This window comes from Equus asinus, chromosome 9 (assembly GCF_041296235.1).
Source record: "Equus asinus isolate D_3611 breed Donkey chromosome 9, EquAss-T2T_v2, whole genome shotgun sequence".
Taxonomy (NCBI): Eukaryota; Metazoa; Chordata; class Mammalia; order Perissodactyla; family Equidae; genus Equus; species Equus asinus.
The window spans coordinates 41,099,006-41,112,496 of NC_091798.1; the positions used below are offsets into that span (position 1 = coordinate 41,099,006).

The 13,491-nt window shown below is 39.9% G+C and overlaps 1 protein-coding gene across 2 annotated transcripts in view; it reads left to right on the plus strand.

Annotated features, from left to right (window-relative positions):
• The window catches only part of ETF1 (eukaryotic translation termination factor 1), a 29,956-nt gene extending 17,203 nt beyond the window's left edge, over positions 1-12,753 (plus strand). For both annotated transcript variants that reach the window (XM_044780561.2, XM_044780563.2), the window contains exons 3-11: positions 2,769-2,944; positions 3,352-3,491; positions 6,157-6,295; positions 6,633-6,823; positions 7,878-8,007; positions 8,542-8,697; positions 9,135-9,199; positions 10,003-10,150; positions 10,430-12,753. In XM_044780561.2, coding sequence (XP_044636496.1) covers positions 2,769-2,944; positions 3,352-3,491; positions 6,157-6,295; positions 6,633-6,823; positions 7,878-8,007; positions 8,542-8,697; positions 9,135-9,199; positions 10,003-10,150; positions 10,430-10,512 — 1,228 coding nt within the window. In that variant the 3' untranslated portion in view covers positions 10,513-12,753. The remainder of the gene's footprint in view (positions 1-2,768; positions 2,945-3,351; positions 3,492-6,156; positions 6,296-6,632; positions 6,824-7,877; positions 8,008-8,541; positions 8,698-9,134; positions 9,200-10,002; positions 10,151-10,429) is intronic.
• The last annotated feature ends 738 nt before the right edge of the window (positions 12,754-13,491 follow it).

Below are 13,491 nucleotides of genomic sequence, written 5' to 3' on the forward strand. Positions count from 1 at the left end.
GCCCTGAGCTAACTACTGCCAGTCCTCCTCCTTTTGCTGAGGAAGACCATCCCTGAGCTAACATCCATGCCCATCTTCCTCCACTTTATACATGGGACGCCTACCACAGCATGGCTTTTGACAAGTGGTGCCATGTCGGCGCCCGGGATCTGAACCGGCAAACCCCGGACCGCTGAGAAGTGGAATGTGCAAGCTTAACCACTGCGCCACCGGGCCGGCCCCTGAACACAAGTTTTTGTGTGTACACATGTTTTCGTTTCTCTTGAGCATATACCTAAGAGTGGAATGGCTGGGTCATATGATAACTGTGTTTAACCTTTTGAGAAACTGCCAGACTTTTCCAAAGTGTTGTACCATTTTGCCTTCTTGACAGCATTGAATAAAGGTTTCAGTTTCTCCATATCCTGTATCTTGGAGAAATGTCTGTTCAAGTCCTTTGCCTACATGTGGGACGGCTGCCACAGCATGGCTTGATGAGCAGTATGTAGGTCCATGCCCGGGATCCAAACCCAGGATCCCCAGGCCGCTGAAGTGGAACATGCAAACTTAACTGCTGCGCCACCAGGCCAGCCCAATAATCCAGTATTTTACATAGTAATTTTTCTATGCTGTTTGGGTATTAATGAGAACTCATTGCATTTGCATTTCCTAAAGTGAGAGTCAGAGATGAGAAGAGCACCTCAAGGAATGAAACTTATGGGAACCTTTTTTGAAGAGCAGTCAGCTAGAATGAACTCCCCAGGTGATTTTAGTCTGCAACCAAGGTTGAGAACTGCTGTTTTAAGGAAAATGTGTGTTTTAAATTTTTTAACTTACAAATGGACTAACTAGTTCATAGTTTGAGGGTTTTTCCCCCCTTTTTTTGGTGAGGAAGATTGGCCCTGAGCTAATAGCTGTTGCTAGTCTTCCTCTTTTTTGTATGTAGGATGCTGCCACAGCATGGCTTGATGTGTAGGTCTGCACCTAGGATCCGAACCTGCAAAGCCCGGGCCACCAAAGCAGAGTGCATGAACTTAACCACTATACCACCAGGCCAGCCCCACATAGTTTGGTTTTTTTGGCTTTTGTATTGTGCCAAAATATACACAACATAAAATTTACCACCTTAACCATTTTAAGATACAGTTTAGTAGTGTTAAGTACATTGACATTGTTGTGCAACCAGTCTCCAGAACTCTCTTCATCTTGTAAAACTGAAACTGTATACCCATTAAACAACAAACTCCCTCTTTCGCCTTCCCCGCCAGACACAGCAACCACCATTCATTCTGTCTCTGTGAATTTGACACTCAAGGTACCTCATATAAGTGGAATCATTCAGTTTTTGTCCTTTTGTGTCTCGCTTACTTCTCTTAGCATGATGTTTTCAAGGCTCATCCATCTTGTAGCATGTTTCAGAATTTCCTTTAAGGTTGAATGATATTCCACTGTATCTTTATGCCTTCCTTTTTTTGTTATTGTTCATCTATCAATGGACATGTGAGTTGTTTTCCCCTTTTGGCTGTTATGAATGTTGCTACTATGAGCATTAGTGCACAAGTACCTGGTTCCTGGCTTTCACTCTTTTGGGTATATACCCAGAAGTGAAATTTACTAGATCATATGGTAATTCTATGTTTAATTATTTGAGGAACTGCCATGCTGTTAATCCATACTGGCTGTTATCACTTAACATTACCACCAGCAGTGTGGAAGGGTTCCGGTATCTCCATATCCTTGCCAACACTTGTTATTTTCTGGTGGTTTTTTTGATAGCCATCTTAATGGATGTGAAGTGGTTTTGTGTTTTGATTTGCATTACCCTAATGATTAGTGATGAACTGATATGTTTTGATAATGTAGTTTTATGTTTCCTTCAAGTAGAAGTTGGGGTATTGAAATGGAGTATTTCTTAACTGGTAGTGCTAATAAATATGTTGAAAATGTGTAGGTAAAAAAATATGTTGCTGGCATCAGTATTGAGGTTAGAGAGAGGCTGCTCAAAAGACCTGTATGATAGGGCCTTGGTGGTGTCCCCCATAGTTGGGAGTTTGGTGCCGGTTTTTAATTCTAGAAACTTGAATTTGTTTGGGCACACAGAGTTGGTCACGCTCTCAGTGCATTGCTCTTTTTAATTCAACTCAAAAGCGATTAAAATGTAAAATATACTTAGACATTTATTTAGAGAGGGAGTGTGTAAGAGAGAGCGATTTTCTAACTGGGATAATTGTGTAAATTCCAAGGCGCTCTTATTATCAGGGTACATAGAGTGCCAAGTTGGTGATTATAAATTTTTTCGTGAGCCTGGAATTTAAGGAAAAAGGGGGAGAAGGATAATACTAAGTTGGTATTTCATCTAGAACTGGAACGACTTACTGCATCATCCTGTGATGGCATCTCCCGCTGAAGAACCACCAGATTCCAAACCTCTGCCATGGACCCACTGTCAGATTTCAGCCCGTCGTCACCTGCCTCATCAAAGCTTCTCTCTTTGTCCTTAGGGAATGAAGTGTTTCCCAAGCATCCCCTAAAGTGCCTTCTTTACATTAAACTGATATTACGTAGCTAGTATTCGTTCAAATAGTTGAGCACCTACCGTATTCTGCACACCATTCCTAGCTCTGGGTATACTTTGATTACACTGGTATTGTTCCTACCATCCTGGTCACTTTGAGAGTGATCTTTTTCTACTATTTTAGCAGCATCTCATTCTAGCTCCCTTTACTAATGATAAGCATGAATTTACTTATGTGGGACTTGAACGTCTAATGTTATTCTTTTTTCCACAGCAATGGCACAAGCATGATATCATTGATCATTCCTCCCAAAGACCAGATTTCAAGAGTGGCAAAAATGTTAGCAGATGAGTTTGGAACTGCATCTAACATTAAATCACGTGTAAACCGCCTTTCAGTCTTGGGAGCCATTACATCTGTACAGCAAAGACTCAAACTTTATAACAAAGGTAATTTGGAGCTTGGTCATTTTCTTCTTCTTTGTTTGTCATGGTTATATTTTCCACTTTGATCCTGTCATGATGCTTTTGGTCACTAGTGTTTCCTTCACCCAGCTGTCAGCAAAGTCAGTTTGGCCTTGGAATTTAACCTCCTTTTTTTTTTTTTTTTTTTTTTTTAAATTTTTTAAAGTTAGGTAGTATTTACTATACTTAAAGGAGTAAATCCTTCTTTTTTAAAACATCTCAAGAGGAATTTTCAAAATTAGGGTGAGAATTCTGCCTAGGAGATTTACAGATATTTTTGCTTTAAATTATGATTTAAAGGGGCAGGGACAATAGGCTCTTGAAACATTTTCTGTTTATTGAGGAAAAATAGCTATGGGTTTAAGGAGAGAAATTGTTTGTGTTCTTTGCAGTACCTCCAAATGGACTGGTTGTTTACTGTGGTACAATTGTAACCGAAGAAGGAAAGGAAAAGAAAGTCAACATTGACTTTGAACCTTTCAAACCAATTAATACGTCGTTGTATTTGTGTGACAACAAATTCCATACAGAGGTAAGAAGTTCTAGCACAGAATATTTTCATCACCCTGAAAAGAAACCCCATACCCATTAGCAGTCACTCGCAGTCCTACCCCTTCATCCCCATCCCCAAAGATCTCTCAGGTCTAGGCTATCACTAATCTATTTTCTGTCTCTATAGATTTGCTTGTGCTGAGCGTTTCTTTTAAATGGAATTATACAATGGGTAGCCTTTTGTGTCTGGCTTCTTTCACTTAGCATAATGTTTTCAAGGTTCATCCATGTTGTGGCATATATCAGTATTTCATCCCTTTTTATTCCCAATATTACCAAATAATATTTGCCATATTATATTTTATCCATGGATGTGCCACATTTTATTTATCTGTTCATCAGTTGGTGGACATTGGTGTTGTTTCTACTGTTGGGCTATTATGAATGATGCTGCTTTGAACATAGATATACAAGTTTTTGTGTGACCGTATGGTTTCTTTTTGGAGAGTATGTACCTGGGAATGGAATTTCTGGGTCGTATAGTGACTATGTTTAACCTTTTGAAGAGTTCCAAGACTATCTTCTAAATCGTTGTACCATGTTACAAGGTTGGCTATTTTTAAAAAATGAAAGAATTTACATTTATTATGACACACTGAATGACATAGTCATTCAGAATGTTTGAAAGTGCTAAGCTAGGTTTGGAGAACTAATTAAAGGCAAAGAAATAATTGGCTACCTGATCTCCATCTCTCCCTATGTGCTCGTGATACTTACCTATATTCCTTGCACCCTTAGTTTTTACCTCACAAATTGTGAAATCTTTAGTAGCAGGACTGTAAGAGCTTTATTATCCATGAAACTTTTGAGTGACAGAGCTACCATAAGATGAACTTTAGGGGTGGAAAGGAAACCTCATTAGAGTGACCTAAATCAGTCAACAATAGAACAATCAGGAATTCACAGCTGGCTCCGAGTTCAGTCTCTTGCCTTTCATCGACCTAGGGAGAAACCTCTACAGTGGGATTAGAACTGACATTTGTCGACACAATTTACAGTGGATGATTTTTGCTAACTTGGCAGGAAGTTCAAATCCAGTTGGCTCTTGGTTGGTTACATAGATGGGTGAGACTGTTTGTGGCTATGACAGCCTCCTTCTGGCAAAGCTTCACTGAGGAGGCTCTTAGCCACCCTGTCCCACTTACCTGTATTTGCTTTGATGACAGCAGATTTTGAATCTTGTTAATTTAAACAGTACCTGGTACCCATTTTATCTAGCTTTAGCTTACATATTAATTTAGCCTCATTGGTTTTTCTAAACCTTCAGTCCTTTTCCAAGGTACCATTTAATCTTGCTAGCTTTGTTTATTTTGGCTTTAATTGATATGTCAATAACGAGATATGAATGTGGCATACTGCAAAACACAATTCATGTCCTGTTTAATCAGAATAATTGTACATTCTTATGGGGGTAAGTCTGTTCCCTGATGACCAAGCTTGCTTGAGCCCTAAATTAATCAAGCTACCTAACAGAGATCATTATAATAAGGCAAAAATTTTAACATATGCAACATTCTTGTCTTACTGCTAATTATCAGGTTGGTTTGGTTAAAGATTGATTCTTAGTAATTAATCTGCTTGCTAGTCAATTCTTGAATGAGTTACTTTCTTCCTTAGATAAAATCGAATGGGCAATGATTTCTTAGCTCTAAAGAGGCTGCCACCTAGCAATTGGTATTCTACCAAGCCTATAGTATTCAAACTCCATCATAAAAACTCTTGCCCAGGGGCTGGCCCCGTGGCTGAGTGGTTAAGTTCCCGCGCTCTGCTGCAGGCGGCCCAGTGTTTCGTTGGTTTGAATCCTGGGCGCAGACATGGCGCTGCTCATCAAACCATGCTGAGGCAGCATCCCACATGCCACAACTAGAAGGACCCACAATGAAGAATATACAACTATGTACTGGGGGGCTTTGGGGAGAAAAAGGAAAAAAATAAAATAAAAAACTCTTGCCCATCTATATGGGTCCCAAGACTGTTTAAATATTTGCTCTTTCAGAAGGCAGAAATAATGCTAACCCAGAAAGAAAATTTTCCTCCATAGAAACTCATAAGCATTAGCTATAATACCTTTAAAATAAAATTGAGTTTTATATCCTGGTATCATTAATGATGCTCAAGACGTAGAAGTTAAATGAAACATTTCAGAGCTGGATCTTTTTATAGACTTTTTTTGGGTTTTGTACTCATATACTCCTACTCTAGAGTTGATTTATGAGATATTCTTATTTGTCATAATGAATACTGTCTATTAATGCTGGGGTTATTAATGGTAACAGAAAGTCAACTTTTGGAAGGTTGACTTTTAATTTGAACGTTATGTTCCCTAGACTACTATCAGTCTAAGTCAAATCAAGGACTAGGAATAATTTGAGCCCCGTAACTCTGTATTCATGGGCCCAGGTCAGGTTTGTTGCAAGGCTTCACATTGATATCATTGGTTTTTTCCTGCATTGGGTTCACATTTGTCCATAGGAGTTACATATTTATAGCTGAAATCTATAAATTATTCCATAAAATGGTTTTTCTGTAGTACTTGTACCATTCTGAGTGGGGTGAAAGGGTTTGTATATATCTCCTTTCAGATTTTGTCTTGACCCTAGCAAAGCTTTGCAATTTATCGTGTGGTACATGTGTTTACTTTTCAGGCTCTTACAGCACTACTTTCAGATGATAGCAAGTTTGGCTTCATTGTAATAGATGGTAGTGGTGCACTTTTTGGCACACTCCAAGGAAACACAAGAGAAGTCCTGCACAAATTCACTGTGGATCTCCCAAAGAAACATGGTAATATAGGAAGAGAACATGAGCCCATTTGCTTTGTGCGTAGCAGTAAGGAAACAAATAGGATAATGGGGGGAAGTAAATCCAGATGATGGAAGAAGCATCATGAAATGACTCATGACTCATTCGTGCTGTAGCTCTTCTTTTGACAAGAGAATTAGTAGTCACCCTCTGGAAACAAGTAACAGTTTGTGTCAGACATTTAGTTAAGGGAATAGTGATTTTCCTCTTTGTCCTTTTCTTGGGTAATAGCATGATCATTTAATTACTTTTTAATTAGCAAGGCATCCTGTGCTTCTTAATAATCACCTTTTTCTCTCGCCACTTTTTTGTGTCAAAGGTAGAGGAGGTCAATCAGCCTTGCGTTTTGCCCGTTTAAGAATGGAAAAGCGACATAACTATGTTCGGAAAGTAGCTGAGACTGCTGTACAGCTATTTATTTCTGGGGACAAAGTAAATGTGGCTGGTCTCGTTTTAGCTGGATCAGCTGACTTTAAAACTGAACTAAGTCAATCTGATATGTTTGATCAGGTGAGTGAGAAGTGGAGGCTCCACTATGGAAGCTTCTAGGTGGGAGTGGAGAGTCCTCTGAGTACTGGGACATGCACATTTTTTTTTACTTTTACAGTGATATATTCTGTGTTAAAAACCTATCTCTGAGTTGGTAGAATTCCGAGTGTTTATTAGGAAACGTTCCCCCATGCTTTTCTGGGCCTTTTCTCTTTTGAAATCAGCCATTTTTAGATAGAATCTTTCTGGGCCCTATGGAGGCCCCTGGTTTAGTGGATTGCCATAATTGGCTTTAAAATGGAGATTGATTTCAAAGAAACTAGGAGCTGGTTTTTCCTGTCTTTTTCTGATTTGTTCTTGGAGATAAGTAAAGCAGTGAGACTCAGCAATAGACAGAGCTGATTAAGCCTAAAGCATTTAATCCCGTAAGATCTTTTGGTTTACGACATGGGCTTAGCCGTGACACATTCCCAAGATGATGTTCTGGAGGGGAGGTGTAGCATTGCAGTAGAAGGCTCACCAAAGAATGTGTCTTTTACTCTACCACCTTATATGGCAGGAACCAATAGCTCCCCCTTTGCCTTCACAAGAAACTTAGTTTTGTTTGTGTTTAATGAGTTAGTCTCTTATGGGTCTAATAGAATGCGTCATATGATTGGGGAGTTTTACACTGGGCCCCTTCCCCATATTCTTTCTCTTTAGACTTCAGTGATTATGTTGCTGAGCTTTGCATGCCATTAAGAGACAGTGGAAGGGCCGGCCCCATGGCTGAGTGGTTAAGTTTGCACACTCTGCTTTGGTGGCCCAGGGTTCGCCGGTTTGGATCCTGGGCATGGACCTAGTGCCACTCATCAAGCCATCCTGAGGTGGCATCCCACATAGAAGAACTAGAAGGACCTACAACTAGGATATACAGCTATGTACTGGGGAGGGAAAAAAAAAAAAGGAAGATTGGCAACAAATGTTAGCTCAGGGCCAATCTTTCTCACCAAAGAAAAATAGAGGTAGTGGGTCTTGGTAAAGGTGTTTGAAATACTGATAATGCTTTTTTTTTTTTTTTTTTTAATTGTGTCAGAGGTTGCAATCAAAAGTTTTAAAATTAGTTGATATATCCTATGGTGGTGAAAATGGATTCAACCAAGCTATTGAGTTATCTACTGAAGTCCTCTCCAACGTGAAATTCATTCAAGAGAAGAAATTAATAGGTATCAGTGAAATGCACCTGACTTATTCTGTGAATGTTTTTGTGTGTGTATATGTATGTACATGATTGCATGTATGAAAAAGACACTGAAAGGTAAAAAAGGAAAATTTAGCATTTTGTTTAATTCTTCCTCAGTGGAATCATTATTTTTAATATTCCTTTAGTCATTAGGTCTCATAAATGTGTTTATATTCCCAGTAGGAACCAAATTTCAGTCTTATTTCCCATATTAATTACCCTTCATAATAGAGTGTTGAATAGAGAGCCCGAATTAAAGATTGATGTGGCCATTGCTTCACTTTGTTTCTAATTTAACTGAGCACACGCACGGTTACAGGTGGTTGTATAGTATTTGGCCCAACTGTTACCTCCTAGGGTCAATTTCCAGAGCCTCACCTAGTGGTATGATTTGTCACTGACTTTTGGTGCTTACTCATTTTTAAGTTGACTTTTTTTCTTTGATTTTGAGTAAAGGGGTCTATATCTATAAAGGAAACTTTAATATATGTCCTTACTGACCTTTGCCTAATCACAGGGCGATACTTTGATGAAATCAGCCAGGACACGGGCAAGTACTGTTTTGGAGTTGAAGATACACTAAAGGCTTTAGAAATGGGAGCTGTAGAGATTCTAATAGTCTATGAAAATCTGGATATAATGAGATATGTTCTTCATTGCCAAGGCACAGAAGGTATGAGAATTAGAAGATAAGAATGCTATTTGTTACTGACTTGTGTATTCAGGAAGCCTGGGGTGGAGATTTGGGAGAGATGGTTGATTTCAGGAGCAATCAGAAGGCAGCCCTACACCTTGTTCCCCACTCCTTCAATCTGTAACACATTCCTGCATGGATGTTTCTGCTTGAACTGATACATGCCTGTTTAAGATTGTTAAATTTCCTGAGGACAAGGACTGTGTCTGGAATGTCTTTGGTGTTTGCTTATGATAGGAGCAGTATACCTAGTAGACACTCAGTGCATGCTGATTAATATGCTTATGAAAAGAAGGTTGATAGAATGAATTCAGGAGCCCTTTCATCTAACCTGACTCATCTCATGGGACTTATACTTACTAGTATATGAGAACTAGGTTAACACATTTCCCCCCCCCTCCCCCCCATCACTGCAGAGGAGAAAATTCTCTACCTGACTCCAGAACAAGAGAAGGATAAATCTCATTTCACAGACAAAGAGGTATGTGATTGTTTTCTTGGTTTGATGATACATGCAAGGAAACAAATTCGTATGTTGGAGCACTGGCAGTGTAGAGGATCAGCCTTGGGAAACCAGACCTCATACTTGTTGGCAGTGGAGGGCAATGGGAAGTGTTCAGCTCCTAGCTGCCACATACCCATCTAATTCCACGGAAGGAGGCCAGGTCATAGTTACTATGGTTCCTTATTTTTAAAGTAGTTAAAACATTCTCATCTTTAAAATAGTAGAGAGGAAGATTTCATGGAATAGTGCCTCTCCTGCACTGTGAAACTTGTGCTGCTGTCTTCACTCTATCAGTTCTTCTGAAATGGCTTTTGCAGGTTTGGTCTAAATGCATCACCACAGCTTAAAGTGTCACCAGCACAGATCCCTTTAAGTGGTGGCTTCCTCAAATGCTGAGTTGAAGGACTTTGTTTTTTATAAGGCTACTCCAAAAAGCAGTTCTGGCATGTCTCTTCAGGGCTGTTGAATGAGTGCTGCCTAGAGACACTTAACAACAGCCTGACTTCCAGAGACAACAGGACCATCAGTTGAAAAACTGCTAAATGTATGTTGATATTTCATTACTGAGGCTAGAACCTGAGGAGGAATGTTGTTTCAAATAATCAGAATTTCTGTGCTGTTCGGTTTGTCATCAGAAACCAGAATTTACTTAGAGAGTTTTACACACGTACACATAATGAGAGGGAGAATGAGAATGATGGTGGGCATGGGAGCAAGAGTCACTGAATCTTGATATATCCTAATTCCACTGTGTCTCTGTCTCATGGTTGCACGTGTAGACAGGACAAGAACATGAGCTGATTGAGAGCATGCCCCTGTTGGAATGGTTTGCTAACAACTATAAAAAATTTGGAGCTACATTGGAAATTGTCACAGATAAGTCACAAGAAGGATCCCAGTTTGTGAAAGGATTTGGTGGAATTGGAGGTAAGTAGCAAATCAGAAAACTAAGCTTAACGCCAGGGTCTCAGGCCAAGGCCTTTCCTGGCTACCCCAAAATAAAGTTACTTCAAGTGAGGTGTGCTCATCACCCACAAGACTGGAGGTTGAGGCAGCACATGGCTGCAGGTTCCTTGGTTGGAACCATTTTTTATCATCGCCTTGTTGCTGTTTATAATTCTGCAAGGGAATTGGACTTCCTTTATTAGAGTGGACCTTCCCCATTCCGTGAACACAGGTGATTTACTCTTTGGTTTGTTTCCCCAGGTATCTTGCGGTACCGAGTAGATTTCCAGGGAATGGAATACCAAGGAGGAGACGATGAATTTTTTGACCTTGATGACTACTAGGTAGTCGACGTGGGTCCGGCAAAACGTGCCTCACCCTCCAGCATCCAACCCAAGGAGCATACCCGTGGTGGAATCCAAACAGATCCCTGCCTTACAATTGGAACATTTCCAGAACTTAATCCATGAGCATTGGATATTGAAAAGAAAACCGAAACAAAACCAGACCCAACCCTACACTTAGGTTTGTCATGGTGTCAGCGCAGCAGCCTACAACTAAGTTCCTAAATGCCACTTTGGACTAATTTAAAAAAGAATCCCAGTTTTTACTTTTACTTGATGGTGAAATTGGTTGCTCTTGTATTTTATGAAAAAAAAAATGATTTTTTTAACCTTCATACATAGAAGCAAAAATACTTTAACTGCTGTAAACCTTCAAAAGTTAATAGAAATGAGATCTTACTGGTTTGTTTCTTATTTTGATTGGAGATAAATTAAATTGCTGCATTTCGCAGTGACCCATTTACATGGCATTCTCAGCTTAGACTGCATAAGAAGAAATATATGTGGTGAAATGTTGGAACCATTTCTCTCTTGGTCTCTGTTTAATGTTGAAAGGGTGAGCTAATAGGAGGCAATTTCAACTTCACTCCCTCACACTACCCATTCCCCCTCCAGACTGTCAGTTTTGAGGATGCAAATTGCATTACAAAGTCACACTGACACATGAAGCATTTGGGCCAGTGCACTGTTTTACTTCCATCTGTTTTGCAGGCGCATTTGTGCCCAGGGTTTGGGAACTCTTAGCATCAATTTCTTTGACAAGGGTTCCCATAATCTTAGCCTACTAGAAACCAGTTTGGGATGGATATAATGGGGCTTCTGTGCTATTGCTGGGATTGGGAGAAATAAAACATGCAATTTAAGTGGAAGCAAAGAAATTTAAAGAATATTTTATTTTGCTTGGGTCTGTCCTTGGTAAAAGGGAGGTGGTTGTGTTTTCCTTGTGTTGGATGGCATGAGATTATGTGAATGTTTTGATTCCTAAAAAATGAACTACAAGGTTTTTCACAGGAACGACAGACAAGACATGTATGACTGTGCATGTAATTACAAACCCCTGACCTCCTGGTGGGGTAGGAGCATCTGTTTCGAATATGGGACTTATAATAAGCACCTCTCATATGAGAAATTATGGGAGGGGGGTGGGAAGGGCAGGGGTGGGAAGGGATGGGACACAGCTTCTGGCACCAAGGACTTAACCATGTTGGATCCAAAAGTGGGCCTGAAAACCTGAAGCATATGCTTCACAGCTGGGCTGTAAGTCGGACTTGACCCCAGCTGACATGCAAGGTCATGGTGTGCCCGAGGTGGTGACAGTGAACAAAGTGTATATGATGTGCCCAGTGGTAGCAAAGGAAAAAAGCATACCAAATGGACTTTGAAGGACCAAAGGTTTTAAAAGTCGATTGGTATCACCCCCACACTGATAGAGTAGTGGGGTGCATTTGGTTTTCAAATTGGGTACTTTTAACACTTTAGTGCCTGACTGCTGTTCTTCACTGACTTGACTCAGTCACTCGTAGCTTTATTGGTCTGAACCAGCTCCTTGTTCCCAGGTTGCAGACCTGCCTATCGTTCCAATAATCCTGTTTCACTTGAATGAAGGGAGTATGTCTTAAATGTAAAGCTTCTGGTTCTCACACTGTACTCTGAGGTCCAAATGACTGTTTGTTGATGTATAACCTGATGTCTCAACCCCCAGTGAGAAGAGTCACTTCTTTGGTATTCACCGACGCGGGAGGCTTCACCGGAACAGGCGTTTGCTTTGGGCTCTGCTGTTTGTTTGCAGAACACCCAAGAGTGAGCAAACATGCTCTCTTCACAGCAGTACCTTAGGGTTTTGCCATTGTAAATGGGTCTAATGTGATATGACAAGACCAGAGAAATTGGATGTAAATTTACATTTTTGAATATGCTTGTTGTTTCACATGATACATTTAGGGTATGCAGCTCCTTTTGTAGTTTTTATTTTTACTATTTAAGTTTGGAAATGATGCCAAATTTTTGTATTTCTTTAATCAATGTGTTCTCTTCGGTGATATATATTGCATTATATATTGATGTGTGTATCAATATATACTGATATGTATTACACTTACACATACAAACACATAAATAAGAGGGGGTGAAAACCGTAGCCTTTGCATTCTCTATAGCCTCTACAGAGAGATCCTAAGCAGCAAAATCTTGGTGTTGTGATGTACAGAAATGGAGAAGAGTATTAAACCATATTTAAGAATACACTTTGTGTGCTTGAGATTCTTTAGGACTGTTCCTAGAAAGGTCTGAACTATGGAGACAGTATGAGTGAGCTCTCCAAGGCATGTGTCAGTTTAGTCATGGCAAATAACTTCAGCCTTAGATTTTAGTTGTCTTTTCGCTCAGTTTGCCTGTGGAAGGATATATACAAAGGGTGTCTGAGATCATGATCCCAAAGTTAATGCCTTAAGGAAGGAGGTTCAAGTTGCTGGGGCCCAACTAATTCATATCTTCCCTGATTCCACATGCATGCCAAAGAGAAACTTGTCTTTTTTTTTTTTTTTTAAGGTGTTTCAAGTATGTTATCCCATGTAACTCAATATTCCCTGGAGGTAGATGGTGTACTCTATTTTACAGGTGATGAAACAGACCAAAAGAGGTTAAGTAGTTCTTTAGTGGAGAAGCCAAGTTTTATCCCAGGCCTAATTCCAAAGTTGATTCTCTTTATACATCTGGCCACCTTTGAGTCAAAAGAATGGTCCAGATGGGAGAAACTCAGCCTCCCATTCTCCTTGATCTTGCACACATGGCACTGCGTAGGAGCATAATAACCTCATCCAAGAGCAAGTGGGAGGCTGGAGTAGGGCTCTTAGATCAGGTCAAGAGCAGAAGAGCATTTGTTTCATTTGTTTTCCCTAAAGGTTAAGGTGCTTAGAGCTCCTTCTATTTCGTAGTTTAGGAAGCCTCATTGAAGAACAAAGGTGATGCATTGTTTATTTG